The 18,805-nt window shown below is 53.0% G+C and overlaps 1 protein-coding gene across 5 annotated transcripts in view; it reads right to left on the reverse strand.

Moving 5' to 3' along the window:
• Window positions 1-11,955, reverse strand: part of CTDP1 (CTD phosphatase subunit 1) — an 81,195-nt gene extending 69,240 nt beyond the window's left edge. For 4 of the 5 annotated variants that reach the window (XR_011504343.1, XM_070512810.1, XM_070512808.1 and 1 more), the window contains exon 1: window positions 11,490-11,945. Coding sequence is in view for 3 of the 5 variants with exons in the window: in XM_070512810.1 (XP_070368911.1) it covers window positions 11,490-11,794 (305 nt within the window). In the remaining 2 variants the exon portion in view is untranslated. Of the gene's footprint in view, window positions 1-11,489 lie in introns of all 5 variants that reach the window. The other variant, XM_070512809.1, reaches the window with a different exon arrangement.
• Between the last annotated feature and the right edge of the window lie 6,850 nt (window positions 11,956-18,805).

Raw genomic sequence — 18,805 nt, forward strand, 5'->3', positions numbered from 1 at the left:
CACAGCTGACAGCATGAGACACACCGACAGTTTGCCTTTTATTCACTTCATTTATTTTTAAACTAAAACTTACGGCTTGGGGGATATTTTCCCAGGATTCTGAAAAAATATACTAGGAGGATTTCACCAATCTCCCCTAAAAACATTAACCTGAAAGGACATTGGGTGTGTCTCCAGCTCAACCAACAACCCGCTGGGAGCGCTCCTTGACGTGCATGTTCCCAGCCTGTGGTCTGCCTTTTCATTTTCTTGAAGTATTTCTTGAACACCAGGTTTTTAACTTTGATGAAGCCCAATTTATCAAGTTTTTTGTGTCCTTATTAAGAAACCTTTGTCTTACCCAGGTCATTAAGATTCAACGGGAACCCAGAGTGGGTGGGGCCACTAATTCTAGATGACTAGCTCTACTTGAAGTGGAAGGAAGCTTCTAGGACAGCCCCAGATGAGCGACATCTGGGTCTTGACAAGTGACGGAAAGAGGAAGAGCCGTGGCCGGGGGCACAGGGGAGGTGCACCAGGCCTCAGGCTTCCCGGCTGAGAGCAGGACTGAGGGAGCAGCGGACTTGAGACCAGAGGTCCAGACGCGGATGGCAGCATGAGGACCCACAGGAGGGCTCCACCGAGGGGCCTGGGCAGCAGGAGCGGGTGAGCAGACGCTGACTGGGCTGGCGGAGGTGGGAGGGGCCAGGGGATGCCTGAACCAGGTGGGAACGCAGACATTCCCACACACCCCTGGAACAAACCTACAGGCTGACGGCTGACCAGATACAGGCAAGGAGAGAGCACACAAACAGGAGCAAGATACAAACAAGACCAGCAAGTTCGCCTGGAAATGGAGCAAGGGAGGCATAGGTGCCTCAGCTGAATGCACACCGGATGTGGATGGGCCACAGACCCGACAGGCTGTGTGCCAGGCCAGGGCGTGACCACCAAGGAGAAAACAGACAACAATGGGCCTTTGGGGAACCCCAACAATTAAGGGATGGGCAGAAGAAAGAATGTCAATTAAAAAAAAAAAAAAATCAGTGCTCACAGAGGCTGCAGAGCCAGGCCCACAAGAGAAACAGGGAGGGGACATTTGAGGAAAAAAGGGAGCGTCAGCGTTCAACGTCCCCAGAGAAACCAGACGCCTGGACAGGGAGGGAGATGTCCACATCTTGACTGTGGGTTGCTGTTCCATACGCTCAATAAAACTCACCAAACTTAAAAGTCGGGCACTGCACCGGTTGATTACAAACAAACGAGGCCAAGGCCAACAGACTGGCGGTTGAGAGTTGCTGGTGACCTTCCAAAAAGGCCTTCTGGCAGAACCCACAGCAAGACACAGAGGAGCGCACAGGCCAGCTGCCAGGGGGCTGGTGCCGCTGCCCCTCCGCTCTCCATCCCCCGAACACCCATTCACTCAACACTGCTCTGTGGGACATCACCCCACCCGCAGCCAGCATCACACACAGGGCGGAAGCCCACGCAGAGCGCACACAAAGGCTAAGGTGGGGGTGTCACCCAGTGTGACAGCTGGAGTCAGGACAGCAGCAGCCCTTCTGTCACCCTGTAGACCCCTGGGACCTCACTATGCCACTCCACGGTCACCATGACCCAGTGCTCGGCCAATGATGTGCCTCCAAGCACTGCTGGAGGTCCCCACCCTGCTCCTCACTACCCTTGCCTCACCCTTCTATCCGAAGGACCCAAGCATCTTTCCACACCCAGGGCTACACCTCCTCCTGGAAGTCTTCTCAGCTCCCAGTGCCCTACATGACACCTGGCAGGCCCTTCCCAATGCGATATAACTTGAAGACCCCCCAGACGCAGAGTCCTCGAGGGAGCAGGGATTTACGGCCCTGTTGTGTTTCTGAGACCCAGGGAGAGCCTGGCTGTCAGCAGGTACCCAGGGCAGGTGGGAGCGAGGACACACGTGCTGCCTAACCACAGTGTACACACTTGGCAATGCAGACCAAACACGTGCCTTTCTCTAAAACTCTTTCACGTACTGATTACATTACAAGTCATGTCATTTTCTGTGCTGGGGTCAAAAGGTCTGGCCTGTCTTATTCAACAGGGCAGATCAGGGCTCAGGCAGCTGCACGTGCTCCCACCGGGCCGCATCTAGTGACATCTTTGGTTGTCATAACTCAGAGGCAGGCTGCAGGCATCCAGCGGGTGGGGGTTGAGGATGCTAAGCCTCCTACCCTGCACAGGATGCCCCACAGCAAACCCCAGTGCAGATAACAGACAGATGGTGCTGGTTTATAAGCTTTTCCTGGTGGACTATCCAGAGCTACACGCAGCCTGAGTGTCCTCGACATTCTAGAGGCAACCGTCCCCAACAGGACAGTGATCAGTGACAGTCAGGCAACATCCAGAGGGAGGCCCCTGCTCATGAAAGATACACGGGACAACTCAAATTACCCAAAAGGACCTGAAGAGAGTGTTGAATGTTGAACCCTGACTTCACACAGAAACGAGCACTATGCCAAGCCTGCGAAGGTGTTCACTCCATCATGATGCTGTGGGACCATGGCCAGCAAGACATTTAAGCAACACATGAGTAACACACAGAGCAACTTGATCTCTCATAAGACGCCTTGTTTCAAGTAACATCTATTCTCCTTGACAGTCCTTGTCCCACATCACCCAATGTCTTGGTGGGCTCAGCACAGAACATGACCTAAGACAATAAGCACCTGCTCTCCCCAGATGCTTCTCCAAAGCCCACACTCAGCTGCATCGCCCCCACCTCCTGGGACCGAGCTCTTGAAGACAAGGACCTCAGCACCCTAACCCCAGGGTCGAGTCCACACACAGGGAGGCTGAGGGGAAGAGAAGGTGGTATACAAGCGGCCAAATGCAAAACAAAGTGCTACACAATATTCTCAGAGTATCTGAGTCAGAAATGTGCTACTATCCAGCAAAGTGGCTCAAAGCTCTGAAGCCCAAGTAAGAGCACATTTGGAAACCCACTGCTTCATAAACTAATCCAAAGGGAAGGCTAACGCCACAGCTGCCTGGCTCAGGGGAGAGAAGGTGAAGAAAAATGCAATGCCATCTCCACTCAAAAGCAGGGAGGAGGCCTACGTCTTCACAGATGTGTTCCAGGCAACTGTCCCTAGAGATAAAGACGCTGTGCGCTGCCACCAGCCACTGCTGCGTGCGGTCTGCACACCCGACTGCCCGTCAAGCCTAGTTGCTGGACTTTCTGCAGCTTGGGAGGATGGCAGGAGATGCCTGGGGCTCAGAGCTGTAGCTGGATGGACTCCACGGGACACACACACACACGGTACTGCCCAAGTGCAGCCCGTGATGGCCTGCGTCCTTCACAGAAGACTCAGATGTGTGGCCCAGGCAACCAACGGTTTGCCCCCTCACTGATGATCGCATGAGGCCCAGGCTGCAGCATCTCAGAAACATGCAGTCTAAGCTAAGGAGGGGAAGGATACTTTATTCTGTCTCAACGAAACGATCACTCCAAGTGCCTTTCTGGGTCAGAGCTGAGTACACACTACCCCAGAAGACCTCTTCTGCGTCTGCGAATGGCTAAACCGTTCTCAAAAAGAGAGATGGCGTGGCCATGGGAGACGGAAAGGGATTAGGAAAGCCGCAGCAGCAATGGCCTTTTCCAGTGCAAGATGTTCCCACTTTTCTTCTCTGCAGACACTCACACAACCAAGGATGAAAGGCACTGAGTGGATCTGAGTATTTCTACCCTCAACCCCTAAACAGCAAGCACACCGTAAAGGAAGCAACACGTCGTGAACTCTGAAACAGCGCTTCAACCAAGGAGACCAGCCCCAGAACATCCAGTCACCAATACATGTGAACTTCCTCGTTTGTCCCTGAAGAAAATCCACAGGAAAATCATGAAATGCAATTTCTAAATGAGTTATTTTCCCCAAAATATACAAGTACCAAAGCCTCCTGAATTTTTTGTACCTATCAGCTTTCGTGTCTGCTCTCTCTAATGGGAAAGTTAGAGGGTGAGGGGTGCATCAGAAAGAGCAAAGTGTTAGGGAGCTGAGCGTCTGAACTCAGTGCTCGTCAGGTGGTAGCTATTAAGTGCTGGGTCTGGGTGAGCCAGCCTTCCTCTTCCCTTCATGGACCGGGGGAGCTCAAGACCCCTTCTGGACCCCTGGCACCTGAGTGTGGACGTGTCCTGGGGAAGAGGAGAGCATGTTGTGAGCCCAGGTCTTGTCAGAGGAGCCAGATTGAAGGGGCTCCCACTGGCCAAATCTGGGATAACTTGAGCATCAAGGCAAATAATAGCAATGGACTATAATCCTTGAATAAAACATGAATCCACGAGTCCACAAGGATAAACTAACTGTCCTTACAGAAGAAAGCCAACCAAGAAGAGTAGAAGGAATGGAATCGAGAACACTGCCATTGGACAATCCTGACAAAAACAGCAGATTCAGACAAGAATCATCAATAAGTGCCAAAAATGGTGGGTGACAGTTTGATGAGAATTTAAGACACTTACTGAGTAATAAAGTATCTCTCACAAGAAGAGATACTTACATCAGGAAAATTAGTCATTTTCCACCACAGCCACCACCTTGACCAAGGAATCAACACCAGGAACAAACCAAAGCCATGTGCCACTGGACAGGCTGCTCAGAGCACAAGGGTGACCAGAGACACTCCTGCCCAGTGGACACTGTGGCCTGACCACCGCTCTGCAAAACTACTGCACACAACGAGAAGAAGTGGAGGGGAAGACACAGCAGCTGCCCCAGGGCAGAGGAACAAGGACAGGAAGAGGAGGGGAAGACTCAGGAGCTGCCCCAGGACAGAGGAACAAGGACAGGAAGAGGAGGGGAAGACTCAGCAGCTGCCCCAGGACAGAGGAACAAGGACAGGAAGAGGAGGGAAGACACAGCAGCTGCCCCAGGACAGACGAACAAGGACAGGAAGAGGAGGGGAAGACTCAGGAGCTGCCCCAGGACAGAGGAACAAGGAGAGGAAGAGGAGGGGAAGACTCAGGAGCTGCCCCAGGACAGAGGAACAAGGAGAGGAAGAGGAGGGAAGACTCAGGAGCTGCCCCAGGACAGAGGAACAAGGACAGGAAGAGGAGGGAAGACACAGCAGCTGCCCCAGGACAGAGGAACAAGGAGAGGAAGAGGAGGGAAGACACAGCAGCTGTCCCAGGACAGAGGAACAAGGACAGGAAGAGGAGGGAAGACTCAGGAGCTGCCCCAGGACAGAGGAACAAGGACAGGAAGAGGAGGGAAGACTCAGCAGCTGCCCCAGGACAGAGGAACAAGGACAGGAAGAGGAGGGAAGACACAGCAGCTGCCCCAGGACAGAGGAACAAGGACAGGAAGAGGAGGGGAAGACTCAGGAGCTGCCCCAGGACAGACGAACAAGGACAGGAAGAGGAGGGAAGACTCAGGAGCTGCTCCAGGACAGAGGAACAAGGACAGGAAGAGGAGGGAAGACTCAGGAGCTGCCCCAGGACAGAGGAACAAGGACAGGAAGAGGAGGGAAGACTCAGGCGCTGCCCCAGGACAGAGGAACAAGGACAGGAAGAGGAGGGAAGACTCAGGAGCTGCTCCAGGACAGAGGAACAAGGACAGGAAGAGGAGGGAAGACTCAGGAGCTGCCCCAGGACAGAGGAACAAGGACAGGAAGAGGAGGGAAGACTCAGCAGCTGCCCCAGGACAGAGGAACAAGGACAGGAAGAGGAGGGAAGACTCAGCAGCTGCCCCAGGACAGAGGAACAAGGAGAGGAAGAGGAGGGAAGACTCAGGAGCTGCCCCAGGACAGACGAACAAGGACAGGAAGAGGAGGGAAGACTCAGCAGCTGCCCCAGGACAGAGGAACAAGGACAGGAAGAGGAGGGAAGACTCAGCAGCTGCCCCAGGACAGAGGAACAAGGACAGGAAGAGGAGGGAAGACTCAGGAGCTGCCCCAGGACAGAGGAACAAGGACAGGAAGAGGAGGGAAGACTCAGGAGCTGCCCCAGGACAGAGGAACAAGGACAGGAAGAGGAGGGGAAGACTCAGCAGCTGCCCCAGGTCAGAGGAACAAGGACAGGAAGAGGAGGGAAGACTCAGGAGCTGCCCCAGGACAGAGGAACAAGGACAGGAAGAGGAGGGAAGACTCAGGCGCTGCCCCAGGTCAGGAGACCACGGAGCCGGCCCTGATCCCACTCGTGACCCAGACTCTGCTGCTACAAAGGACGTCACAGCCCCCCACGGAAACCACAGAGCTTAAGAGAGCCCTGCGCCAGAGCTGTTGTGCTTCTGATTACTGCAGCACGGCTAGGTAGGAGAATGTCTTGGTTTTTAGGAAATCAAAGTCTTCAGGGGTAAAGTGACATCTTGCCTGCAACTAACGCCTCACCTTCAGAAAAAAAATAACGTGTGCAACGGTGGAGAAGGATAAAGTAAACACGGTGAAATGTCAGCATCTGGGAAATCTGTGTGCAGCTCTTGAGAACTCTTGGTACTATTCCTGCAGGGTTCCGTTAAGTCTGAAAATGTGTCCAAAAAGGAGCTAAATGTGTAGGTGTTCTGTCTGCAAGTACTGCGGGAGGTGGGGAGACGGTCATCAACACACCCCCATCAGTCAAGCTGGGCAAGGGGCGGGACACACCCCGAGCCAGGACAAAGCCACTGCAGAGAACCCTGGCCTGCTCCGGTCTGGGCTCTGAAGCTGCGGTTCTAAGAGAAAAGGCCCCAGCGTTTGAAGGAGAAGCGAGGGAGGGCAGGACTAGGAGGGCCATTCCCAGCGCGATGGAACCAAGGACAGACGCTGCAGAGGAAGCCTACAGAGCGCTCTTAGAACTGTGCACCCTTCCAGGGTGCTCCAGGGTGACTTACTTGACAAACTCTACCTTCCTAACACGTTTCTAAAGCAGGTGGAACCACATGCACCCAGACTCCCCTGCACTGCTGGGTCAACAGCTCAGAGGGCCTCAGTGCTGCAGTGTCTCCAGCCCGCAACCTGGAGGGCTGTGAAATTCTTCAAAATAACATGCCAGCAAATTTAAATGCTTCCAGCCTTAAAAAGCAGCACCATCCCCACGCCGTGCTCATATGAAAAGCAGTGTGGAGTATGCACACACCTATCAGTTAACATACACAATGGACCGAACTCCATCATTCCCACAGACTTAGAACCAGCACACGAAACACATCACGACAGCATGGAGCCAGCAGCTCCAAACCAAAGCACACAACCAAAAGCACCACAAGAAAACCAGGAGCCTCTTTTAAAATTCAAAGTTTGGGGGCCGGCCCAGTGGTCGAGGGGTTAAGTTTGCAGGCTCCGCTTCAGTGGCCCAAGGTTTTGTGGGTTCGGATCCTGGGTGTGGACACGGCATGGCTCATCAGGCCACGCTGAGGTGGTGTTCACATAGCACAACCAGGGGCACTCACAACTGGAATGTACAGCTATGCACTAGGGGGCTTTGGGGAGAAGAAGAAAAAAACAATACAGAGATTAAATAGGTTAAAATTTAGCTCAAGTTCTTCTGGAAATTATGAGGAATTCTGTGAACATAAAACGCTAAACGAGTTATATTTAAAACCTACTTACAACCTTTAGGAAATAGATGTACCTTCTAAGACGTTACACAAACACTCTGAAATTGACTTATTCTTTTTCTAGACTCTCACTCCCCTAAATATAAAAAGCACTTTTTCTGAGACAAGTGACACATTACATTTGCTGTTGTTATTTTTAGCTTTAATATCAGTACTTGTGCATTGTCTTTTAAAATACATACGAAGTTGAAGATTCGCCCACTCTACTAACTAGATATTTAATTTCATGGACACACTTTAAAATTAACTTTAAAGAAAACACGAACATGGAGACAAATCTGATAATGCAAACTACAATTTCCTAAAACCCACAAGTCCTTTTTTAGGCAGACACACTTCAAAGGCCATTTGGTTCAAAGGACTTTTTATTTAAAAGATTAGACAAGACACCTAAAAACCAAAACAACTGCAGCAAAGATAAATTGTATACACACACAGAGCTAAGGGTGACAAGGCCAATGGTTTTCTAAGGGAAAACTGGAGAAAGACAAAACAGAAATCCCTCTGAAGTAAAGATTAAGTTTAATGGGTTCAAGTAAACAAAGTGACAATTTCCTCAGTTTTAGACATAAATGTCTTTTAAACCAACTAATCTTTTAAATAGCGCACATGTCAACAGGGAGGGGTAAGGTGATTTAACTAAAAGAGTCTACTGATTTGTCAGGATTCTTGATATCAGGACGAGAAAGTAATGTCCTTGCTCCAAGGCAAGACCTATTTGGACAATCACCTTACTGCACTGACCGAACCGTGTTTAGAATTTAAAAACCCCTCACTACCCAAGTCTGGAACCCTAAAATGGGCACTAATTTAAGGCTGTCTTCTGCACATGTTCATCCAGCTCCTTTATTCTGGAGCCCAGAGAGCAATGGAGACGGCCAGGCTGCAACTTTCATTTTGTTCAGTTATCCTCCCCTGCTTTCCAGCAGCGCTCACCGTAAACTCCGGCCGATGCAGACACTCTTCCTGCAGACAGACAGGGTACACAGCATAACTAAAGCTGGTCAGATGTCCACTAAGGATGCAGACACTCCCAGTCTTCTCCTGTGTCGGTCCTTACTCATCACCAGACTCGTTCCCTGATTTTTTTCTTGGTGAGGAAGATTCGCTCTGAGTAACATCTGTTGCCAGTCTTCCTCTTTTTTTGCTTGAGAAAGATTAGCTCTGATCTAACCTCTGTGCCAATCTTCCTCTATTTTCTATGTGGGATGCTGCCACAGCATGGCTTGACAAGTGGTGTAGGTCTGCGCCCGGGATCTTAAGCTGCAAACCCAGGCTGCCAAAGCAGAGCATGCCAGACTTAACCACTACGCCACAGGGCTGGCCCCCTTGATTATTTTATGTAGCTTCCTTTCCTTTGGGGACTTCAGTGTCTCCCAGTGAATGACGACAGACAAAAAAGCAGACAGGTGGGGAGGAAGGACATCATCAGGTAAACTAATAACTAACAGATTTAGTTTCTGACAAACGGTGCCCTGTCACAATATTTTCAAATCAAAATAATTTTAACCCACATAGATGTTATGAAAACAGACACATACCTTCATTCTATCTACTTGCCCCCACGGGGACCCTCTGGATGAAGTGCAACCTAAGGAAGAGACAGCACGGAGGAGGAACAAGAGAGCACTCAGCAAGGTGAGGTGCTGCACATGTCAAAACCTCACGGGACCTCAGTTCCCTCCTGTATGTGGAATAAGAGGAGGCCCACCTCTACCTGACAGCATGAAACACTACAAACACGTACAATCCTATCACGGGTCACAGGGGTAACAGGGCAATCATTTCAACTACGCCCAGACACAGGGTTTCTAAGTTCCCAGGACTGCTCATTGCTGGAGAATAACTGGATGCGGTGAGGATGCATCCTGCTGGCGACAGAATGATGATGGCAAAGACAGTTCCAGCCAGGGGAGCCTGGCTCTGTGCTGGTGCCTTCCTCATTCCCACTCGCACCTGCATCCCAGGAGAAATGTGACCACTCGGCAGACTCTTGGAGGCCAGTGATGAACCACCACAGTGAGACACCTAGGACCTCAACACAAACACACGCAAAGAAAACTGCTCACACTAGGACCTGGCTGACGGTGAGATTAATGCATCAGGTTCCTGCAATCAGCTGATGGGACCAAAGCACTGCACGCGGAGTTTCTCACTAACCAGCTGTCACCTGTCGCTGCCCTGTCTGGGCCTCAGCAGCCTTCTCCATACAATTAGAGGAAGAGAATGACGGGGAGAAAAGCTCTCCACTTCAGGGGTTTTCTACACAGTGACACACCAGCACTGAGCTTCACCTCCATAATTTATGAGTTGATGGGTTTATAAGCTCATTAGGTCCCGAGCGATGGTCAGGTAACATCTGACTTCAAAGTAATGACGACAGGACGCCACAGTGTCACACGGATGGCACAGTGAGCCCCTCTCTCCCAAGAGGTCAGGCAGACAGCTCCGGTGGAGAGTGCCGCTCAAGGCAGCCCCCATTCCACTCCACCTGCATTCACTGGGCAAGCATAGGCGCCTGAGCGAAAGGCTGAGGACCCAGGCTCTGTCCAAACCATGAGCCAGGAAAACTGAATGAAGGACTGGGCTCCTAGGGCTGGGGTGGAGGCCTGTCCTACCCCATCCTATCCTGGTCATCAGCTGCCATGTGAAGGGTGGGGAGCAAATGCTCAACAGCCAGAGGGTCAGTGCAGGCCACAGGGAGAGAAGCAGAGGCCAGAGCAAGTGGCACCACGAGAGGAGGGCCAGCGAGGGCAGAAAGGGGACTGAGCACCCAGGCTGCACTGGGGCCCAGCAGAGAAAAGCTGCGCACCAACCTCTACAGACGGGAACGCTGACTACCCTGGCTTTCCACTCCTGACAATGACAACCACAGTCACGTGCACACACCTGTCAACACACCAACCTAACCTCAGAGCACAACACTGGGAAACTCACACGGATAGGCTGTCAGGTTCACACACTTCAAAAAAAACAACAAAGTCCCTTTATGAGGTTAAAAGCAACGTAGGGAGAGCTGCAGCCCACCGCGGGAAGGGGTACTTCTGCGTCCCCTGAACTCCCTGTGCAAGGCTGCACCCCTTCCCGAGCTGATGCAGAACTGCGCCAGGATCACAGCCACGCTTCACAGCTTCCTCGAACCTAGAGGCGTGCTCCCTCCCGGTTTATGCCAAGACGACAGCACGGAGCTGGCTGAGTTTTCTTAACTTACAAACACGGAGTCTGAGGGTGGGGAAGACGCCTGCTACAGAAGGACGACAGCACTGCACTGTTTCCTAGAGTGCAACTTCGTGGCTCACCACCTTTGCAAAGGCAGAGCCTCCGACCGGTAAAACAACAAGTAGTGACTGTCATCCGGCCTTAGAAAGACACACAGATGCACACCGAGTGCAGCCCCTTCCGCTGCAGTCCTGGGGACACCTTCCTGCCCAGAGCCAGGCCCAAGACCCCTCCCCACCTCGGCACCCAACCTTCTCCTGGGCCAGGACCCCTTCAGACCCTGGCCCCATCCTCTCCTGGCCTGGAACGACCTCCAGACCTCAGCCCCATCACTTCTGATCCAAGACCTCTTCCTCCCCATCCCCTCTCTTGGGCCGGGACTCCTGTCAGCCCCTCCCCGCCCCTCTCCTGGTCAGGACTCCCTGCAGACCCCGGCCCCATCCCCTCTCCTGGGCCGGGACTCCTGTCCAGACCCCCCCGCCCCTCTCCTTGTCAGGACCCCCTGCAGACCCCGGCCCCATCCCCTCTCCTGGGCCGGGACTCCTGTCCAGCCCCTCCCGCCCCTCTCCTGGTCAGGACCCCCTGCAGACCCCGGCCCCATCCCCTCTCCTGGTGCGGGACTTCTGTCCAGTCCCTCCCGCTCCTCTCCTGGTCAGGACCCTCTCCAGACCTCTCTACCGGCCCGGGATGCCCTCCTTTTCCTTCCCCGCCGGCCCCACTCACCCGGGGGCCACCACCTGGCCCGGCTGCGCGCACAGCTCCCGCACCACGCCGGCGCGCTCTGACCTCAGCCGGCGCTCTGCGCGCACGCAGCCCCCAGAGCCGGCGCGGGCAGGAGCGGGCCCGGCGGACTGCGCGGAGGCGGCGGCCTCACACACGGCCAGCACGGAGCCGAGACGCACGGCTGCGCCCGCCGCCACCCTCCATTCGAGCAGGCGCAGCGGCCCAGGGCCCGGGCAGCGCACCTCGGCCACGGCGGCCGGCGGGGCGCCCTCGGCGGGACGGCGGGCGGCGGGCGGCGGCTCCATCGCGGCCGGCGGGTGCTGAGAAAACGCGTCGGCGGGCGGGGCTCAGGGTCCGGCGCCCATCGCGGGCGGGAGACGCGGCCCAGGCGGCGGCGGCGGCGCTACAACACCCGCTCCGGCACCGGCTTCCACCCGCCGCCCCGGTCCGCGCCGGCTTCCGGGACGGCGTGCGACGTCACGTGACGCCGCATGCGTGCGTGCGCCGAGGGGCCCGCGGGAACACACGCCCGCGCGGGCCCGGGAGGCCTTGCGCTGGCCGCGGGTACCGGAAGCGTCCAAGAACCAGCCTGCGGGGTGGGCCCGGCGGGAACAGTGTCGCTACACGCCCCATCTGCCCTGGGATCGCCGGCGTCGTGGGACGACGGCTACCGGCATGCAACGCGGGCCGCCGTCCCACCGCCCCGCCCGTCACGCGCTCAGGCCTGGCGTCCTGAGAACTACGAGTCCCGGCATGCAACGCGGGCCGCCGTCCCACAGCCCGATCAGGCGCTGGTATTCCGTGTCGTTAGACGGCTGGTCCCGGCATGCAACGCGGGCGTCGTGGAGCTGCGCTCCTGGCTTGCCGCGGGCCGTCCGGGGTCAGAGGGCGGAGGGCGCCGGGTCGCTCGCGTTCGTGCGTTTCGGCGTCCCAGAGGCGCCTTGCCGACGTGCCGCGTGGAGCGGCCTCCCGCCCTGGCGCGCCGCTGGGAGCTGCCTCGGGGGCCAGGGGACGGGGCTGCGCGCGGGTCCCTCGTCACCTCCAGGGTGACCCTGAGGAGCCGCGCGCTGGGCGTGCGGACGGGGCCTGACGGCAGAGCCCGGGGCGGGGCGGAGGCCGGGGACCGGGCGCGGAGGGGCGGGCCGTGCCCGGGCTCCCTGGCGGCGGGGTCAGGCCGGACGTGAGCCCGGTCCGCGCGGGCGCCCGCCTGCCGAGGGGCTGGGCCAGGGAGGGGGCTCCCGGAGCGCGGCTGCCCCGGCTGGCAGGCCCGGAGGAGGGGCGGACGTCCGCGCACCGCGAGCGGGCTGCTTGGACACGTCGTAGGCCCGGCAGTTCCCGCCGAGCTGGCCGGGGCGACCGCGCACTGGCGGTCGTGCGGTCGGGAACGAGAGACGGCGCTGCCGGCCTTGCGGAGTGGGACGGGTCCGAGGGGCCGCGAGCGGCTGCGTGCTGACGAGCGGTGCCCGGTGCGGCGGCGGGTCCGGGTGCTCGCCGGCCGGGGCCGGGGATGAGGAGCCGCTCCCGCGGGACGGGCCGCGCGCGCTTCGTGTCTGGCCTCCGAGAAGCACGTGCGGCTCGCGGGAGGCACGCCGACTTCCCGGGACCAACGCGGCTGGCCCGTGGGGGGAGCTGCGTCCTCCACGGCCCGACCGCGACCCTGCTGCTTGGGACGCGGCGGCGCGTGTGCGCCTGTCGCCCCCGTGGGCTGGCCTCGCCGCCCCGACCCCCGCGAGAAGGGCCCGCCGGCCGTGCTGACTTCAGTTTTGTTCTGATGCCCAAATCGTTTTCCCGACAAAAGGGGGTGATCTGGGTTCCTCTCACCACCCCCAGGCCACCCACTGTCACAGAAAACAGACTTTCAGGCTCCGCGGCTGTCGCAGGGTGTCCAGCCGCCACCCCCAGACTCCCCGCCAACAGCCCAGAGGCCTCGAGAGGCCGGTCCGCAGAGCTGCACAGAGCCTCCTCGGGTCCTCCGGCGGGTCCTCGGCTGCCCCCGCCGGCGGGCCCGGCGCTCCCCGGGCTTGTGCGGGACCCGAGGCGCCGCGGGGCGGTTTCCGTCGGCCTGCGGGGCGTCTGCGCGGGAGTGGCGGGGGCTCAGTCACAGGTGCGCTTGAGGCCCGGCCCGGGGCCGGGGGTGAAGTTCGCGCACCCCTTCGGCGGCCGAGGGTTTCGCCGGTTCGCATCCCTGTGCGGACCTGGCACCGCCATCAGGCCACACTGAGGCGGCGTCCCACGTGCCACAACCAGAGGCACTCGCGACTAGATATACAGCTGTGTACCGGGGGCTTGGGGAGAAGAAAAAGAAGATTGACAGCAGGTGTTAGCTCAGGTGCCAATCTTGAAAAAAAAAAAAAAAAAAAGGATTTGGGGCAGGCAGGTCTGTGTTAACGTCTCCGGTACGGCTCAGTGCGCCTCTGGTTTCACATAGTGGGAAGGGAGACTCCCTGTGCGCTGTTGCAGGCCCTTCCTGCTAGTGGGGAATTACGCTAATTATCTGGAGCTGCAGGACATGTCACGCCATCTTGCCAGCCTGGCCACACACCTGGTCCGCCTGCATCCTTAGTGCTGAGCAAACGTCAGGAAACCAGCCGTGTCTCTGGTCTCCTCTGTTTCCAGTCTGTCTCGCAAGATGTGTCATCTTCATTTTAGCCCAGTCTCTCCATGTTTGTCAAGGTCAAGCTCAGACGCCACCCGGACTCATGGAATGCCTTAGAGAAGGAAAGGACCACCGAGCGAAGAAAAGTTTCTCTAGGAACAGCTGTTTCCTCTAGAATGTTCTCTCTTTCAGTCCTGTTCCTTTTTGCAGCTCTCTGACGTCTTGATATTTGCATTTACCCATTTTCCCCAAGTTATTGCAACAGGAACGTTGGCTGGCTTCTGTCTACTTCATTCTACCTGGAAGGAGAAGAAATGGATGGGATTTTGACAGAAGGAGACGAGGAAATGGGCATTCTAGGCTTAAGGACCATCCATCATGATTGGGGTTCAGTAGTGGCCTTTGTGGAAAAAATGTGAGGAACAGGGCTAGGGTGTTTGACAAATTACTGATACCGTGGTCCCATCCCTCAGAATTCCAATTTAATTGGTGTTGGGTGGGACTGGAACATCAGGAGTTTTGCTCACCAGGTTATTCTAGTGTGTAGCAAGGTGTTAGAACCACCCTTGTAGGCAGCGGGTAGTCGTTAAAAGTTTTTGAGCAGACGTACGAGCTCATCTGAGCTGTGCTTAAGACAAAGCTGACAGATCGGGGCACAGAGAACCCAGAGGTAGAGATGGCAGTTCCAGGCTTCTCTCAGTAGATGAGAAGGTCACGGGGAGGGTTTCTGAGTTACAACCACTAGGTTTTGTCACTTGGGCAGGTTAGTGACAGGGAGGAGTCAAAAATGGCTCCTAGAAGAAGTGTTAACAGAGAAGGGAAACGGAACATGTTGGGAAGAGACGACAAGTTCCCTTGGAATCTGTTACGTCTGAGTTCCTGGGCATGTAGTAAAGTCAGCCATTGGCTGGGAGAGCGGGCCAGTGTACCAGGCTCCTGCGGATACTTGGGGGCAGTGTATGGGATGCTTAGTGAGCGGAACATTTTGCGTGGGAAGATGGCTACAGTAATGCAGGCAGAGAGGACAGCGAGGGCCAGTGAGTAGGGAGTGGTCAGTGGGTCAAACGCTGGAGCGGTCAAGTGAGATCAAGGGCTGATTGTCCCCTAGGGAGGGGCTGTATTCGAAGGTCCAGGCTTTGCCCGATAGTCACGTCTAATAGCCATTAGTTGGATCTCTCTGTCTCTATGTTCTTCCGTCCCACCTTTAAAAATTACGTAAATTATTCACATAGAGACTATGGGATCCTAAAATGAACCCATTGGCCAACCTGCAATCTAGAACATTACCAGTGTTAGAACTACCTCACCATCCCGTCCTGTCCTCTCAGTTCCCCACCAGAGGTGTCCGCCAGCCTCAGTCTCGTGTCTGCCATTCCCCTATACGGGTGTATTGTGTGTGTGTATGCACACGGAGATATCGTTTAGTTAGGCTTGTTTTCCAGGTTTATAAAAATGCATCATATGTGTCTATTTTTTGTCTCTGAATGGCTTTTTCATTCATCACTATGTATCCAAAATTCTTAGCATGTTGTATGGGTATAGTTTGTTTATTGTGGCTTCTGTGTAACAGCCCGTTGTGTGAGTGTAGCGGGATGTGTGTGTCCTCCTCTTGTAGGTGGAGTCTTGGGTCAATTTCACTTTTTGGTATTAGGGGAAGTGCTGCAGTGAACGTCCTGCGTGTTCCCTGGTGCGCACGAGTGAAAGTCAGCACGGACACCTAAGTGAGCAGTTGTGGGATCGTAGATGTGCAGATGTTCAGACCTATGAGGTGCCGCCAAATTGTTTTTCAAAATGGTTGTCTCAATTTATACTCCACCACATCCTCAACAACTTGGTATTATCAGACTTCTTAATCTCTGCCAATCTAGGTGAAAGTCTGTGTTAAAATTAAAAGTTGTGGTTTTAATTTGCCTTCTAATAGGCATGTTGGTTTAGTATCATTTCCTGTTTTTTATTTGCCCTGTATTTTCTGTGAAATGCCTGTTCATGCTCGTTGCTCATTTTTCTGTTGTGTTTTTGTCTTGTCTTATGGATTTGTAGCCGTTCCTTATGGTTTCTGAATGGAGAGCCTTTATTGTTTATTTGTTACTCACATTGTCTACCCATTTTTTTCTTTTTTTTTTTGAGGAAGATTAGCCCTGAGCTAACATCTGCTGCCAATCCTCCTCTTTTTGCTGAAGAAGACTGTCCCTGGCTAACATCCATACCCATCCTCCTCTACCTTCTTTGTGGGACGCCTACCACAGCATGGTTTGCCAAGCGGTGCCATGTCTGCACCCAGGATCCGAACTGGCAAACCCCGGGCCACCAAAGCAGAATGTGCAAACCCAACCACTGGGCCAGCCCCTCGTCTACCCATTTTTTACTTCTCTTTCTCATCTTCTTTATGAGATCTTTTGAGGAGTAGAAGTTCTCAGTTTTAGGAATGCACTCTCTGAGCTGAGGTTTGTAGGAGTTTACCTTTCACATTATTTGAATAGTGAGAAATGGGTGTTTTGTCTGGTGTACGGCAGGGGTCTGATTTCTTCCCGTCTGGGTAGCCACTTGTCCAGAACTGTATATTCAAGATCTCATCCTGTTCTCACTGATCTGTGAGGCTGTCTCTGATGCACACTAAGTCTCCGTAAGTGTATGAACCCGTTTTGGACTCTCCATTCTGGTTGATTCTTGTGTCGTCTTGATTGCTGTAGCTTTGTGATAAGTGGTGATATCTTGGAGGGCAAGTGCCCCACAATAGTCTTCTTCTTTAGAAGTTTTGTGGCTATTTTTGGCCTTTGTTGTTTCACAGATTTTAGAATTAGGGTGTCAGGTTTGTTGATAAAATCTGTTAGATTCCATACTGTTCTGATCAAAATTCTAAGTCAGTTTGGGGAGAGGAGACTTTGTGATTTGAATCTTCCCATCCATAAACACAGTCTGTCACTCTAACCCCTCTTTAAAGTCTTCCAATAAGATTTTTATAATTTTCTCCATGTACAACTTGCACGTTTTTTGTTAGATTTATTCCTAGTTACTTTATTTTTTTTATTGATACGTGATACCTTTTAAAAAAACATTTTCTAATTGTTTCTGGTATATAAAGATGTAGTGGGTTTTTGTGAACTGATATTATTATACCCGTTTACCTTACTAAGTTCTTTTATTTTAAATAGTATATCAGTAGATTCTTTGGTGTTTTCTATGTAGAAAGTCGTATCATTTATAAATGATGACTATTTTATGACTTCCTTTCCAGGTTCTGTGGCTTGCTTTCCTCTCTTGCTTCGCTGTGCTAGCTTATCCTTCTGCTGCAGCGGTGCTCAGGATCAGGTGTGCTGGGGACCCCTGTCTTGTTCCAGATTTAAAGGGGCTGTTTCTGACGTTTCCCCATTAGGAAAGATGCTTGCTGCGAGGTTTTTTTGGTATGTCTTTTATCAGGTTAAAGAAACTTCAGTCTATCCTTAATGTCTTAAGAGAATTTTATGACAATTTTAGAATATTATCAAATGTTTGTGTGCATCTATTGACGTGGTCCTATGCTTTCTCTTTTGTTAAAATAGTAAAAATATATATATGTACGTACATATATATGAATTCTACTCATATTGCTGAATTAAATTGTGCATTCCTGGGATAAACCCATTTCTGGCACTGGGTTTTAGTTAGCTAACATATTTTCCTAACATTCTTACGTCCCTGTCTGTGAATGAGAATATTCCATAAATCTCCTCTCCTGTGTTCCCCTTGCTTAATTTGGCATCAAGACAATATGGGGTCATGGGATGCATTGGGGAGCTTTCCCTCCTTTTTGTTTCCTGTTCTATTTTTGTTTTCTTTTGGGTTTTTTGTGAGGAAGATTGGCCCTGAGCTAATATCTGTGCCAATCTTCCTCTGTTTTATGTGGGATGCTGCCACAGCGTGGCTTGATTAGCAGTGTACAGGTCCATGCCTCGAATCAAACCCACGAACCCCAGGCTGCCAAAGCAGAGCACGTGAACTTAACCACTACACCACCAGGCTGGCCCCATCTAGTTCTATTTTTGAGAGAGTTTTTATAAATGTGGAATGATCTATTTCTTGAAACTTTGATATAACTAGCCTTTACAACCTTTCAGCATTGATATTTCTTTGTGGGAAGATTTTATCCAAATGATTTTATTTCTCTCCTTGTAGATCTATTCAGACCTTCTATTTCATCTCGAGTCATTTTTGGAAATTAAATTCTAGGAATTTGTCAATTTCTTTGGATTCATTCTTGTTTCTTTCTGTCGTCTTAAATTGACGCTTAATGCATTAGCCTATCTTCTTTTTAAGTAAAATTTCAATGCCATAAATGTTCTACTAAGCATTGCTTTTGCTTCATCTCACTAGTTTGGATATATAGTCTTTTCATTGTCAATCATTCAGTTAATTCTTTTATATCCATTATGATCTTTTTTTATTTTTGGAGGAAGATTAGCCCTGAGCTAACATCTGCTGCTGATCCTCCTCTTTTTGCTCAGGAAGGTTGGCCCTGAGCTAACATCCATGCCCATCTTCCTCTACTTTCTATGTGGGATGCCTACCACAGCATGGCTTGTCAGGCAGTGCCATGTCTGACCCAGGATCCGAACCTGCGAACCCCGGGCCACCGAGAAGCAGAACATGTGAACTTACCTGCTGTGCCACCGGGCCAGCTCCCTGATTCAGCATTCTATCTCTACCCAATAAATTAAGCTTGTTGAGTGTATTATTCAGATTT

Source organism: Equus asinus, chromosome 7 (assembly GCF_041296235.1).
Source record: "Equus asinus isolate D_3611 breed Donkey chromosome 7, EquAss-T2T_v2, whole genome shotgun sequence".
Lineage (NCBI taxonomy): Eukaryota > Metazoa > Chordata > Mammalia > Perissodactyla > Equidae > Equus > Equus asinus.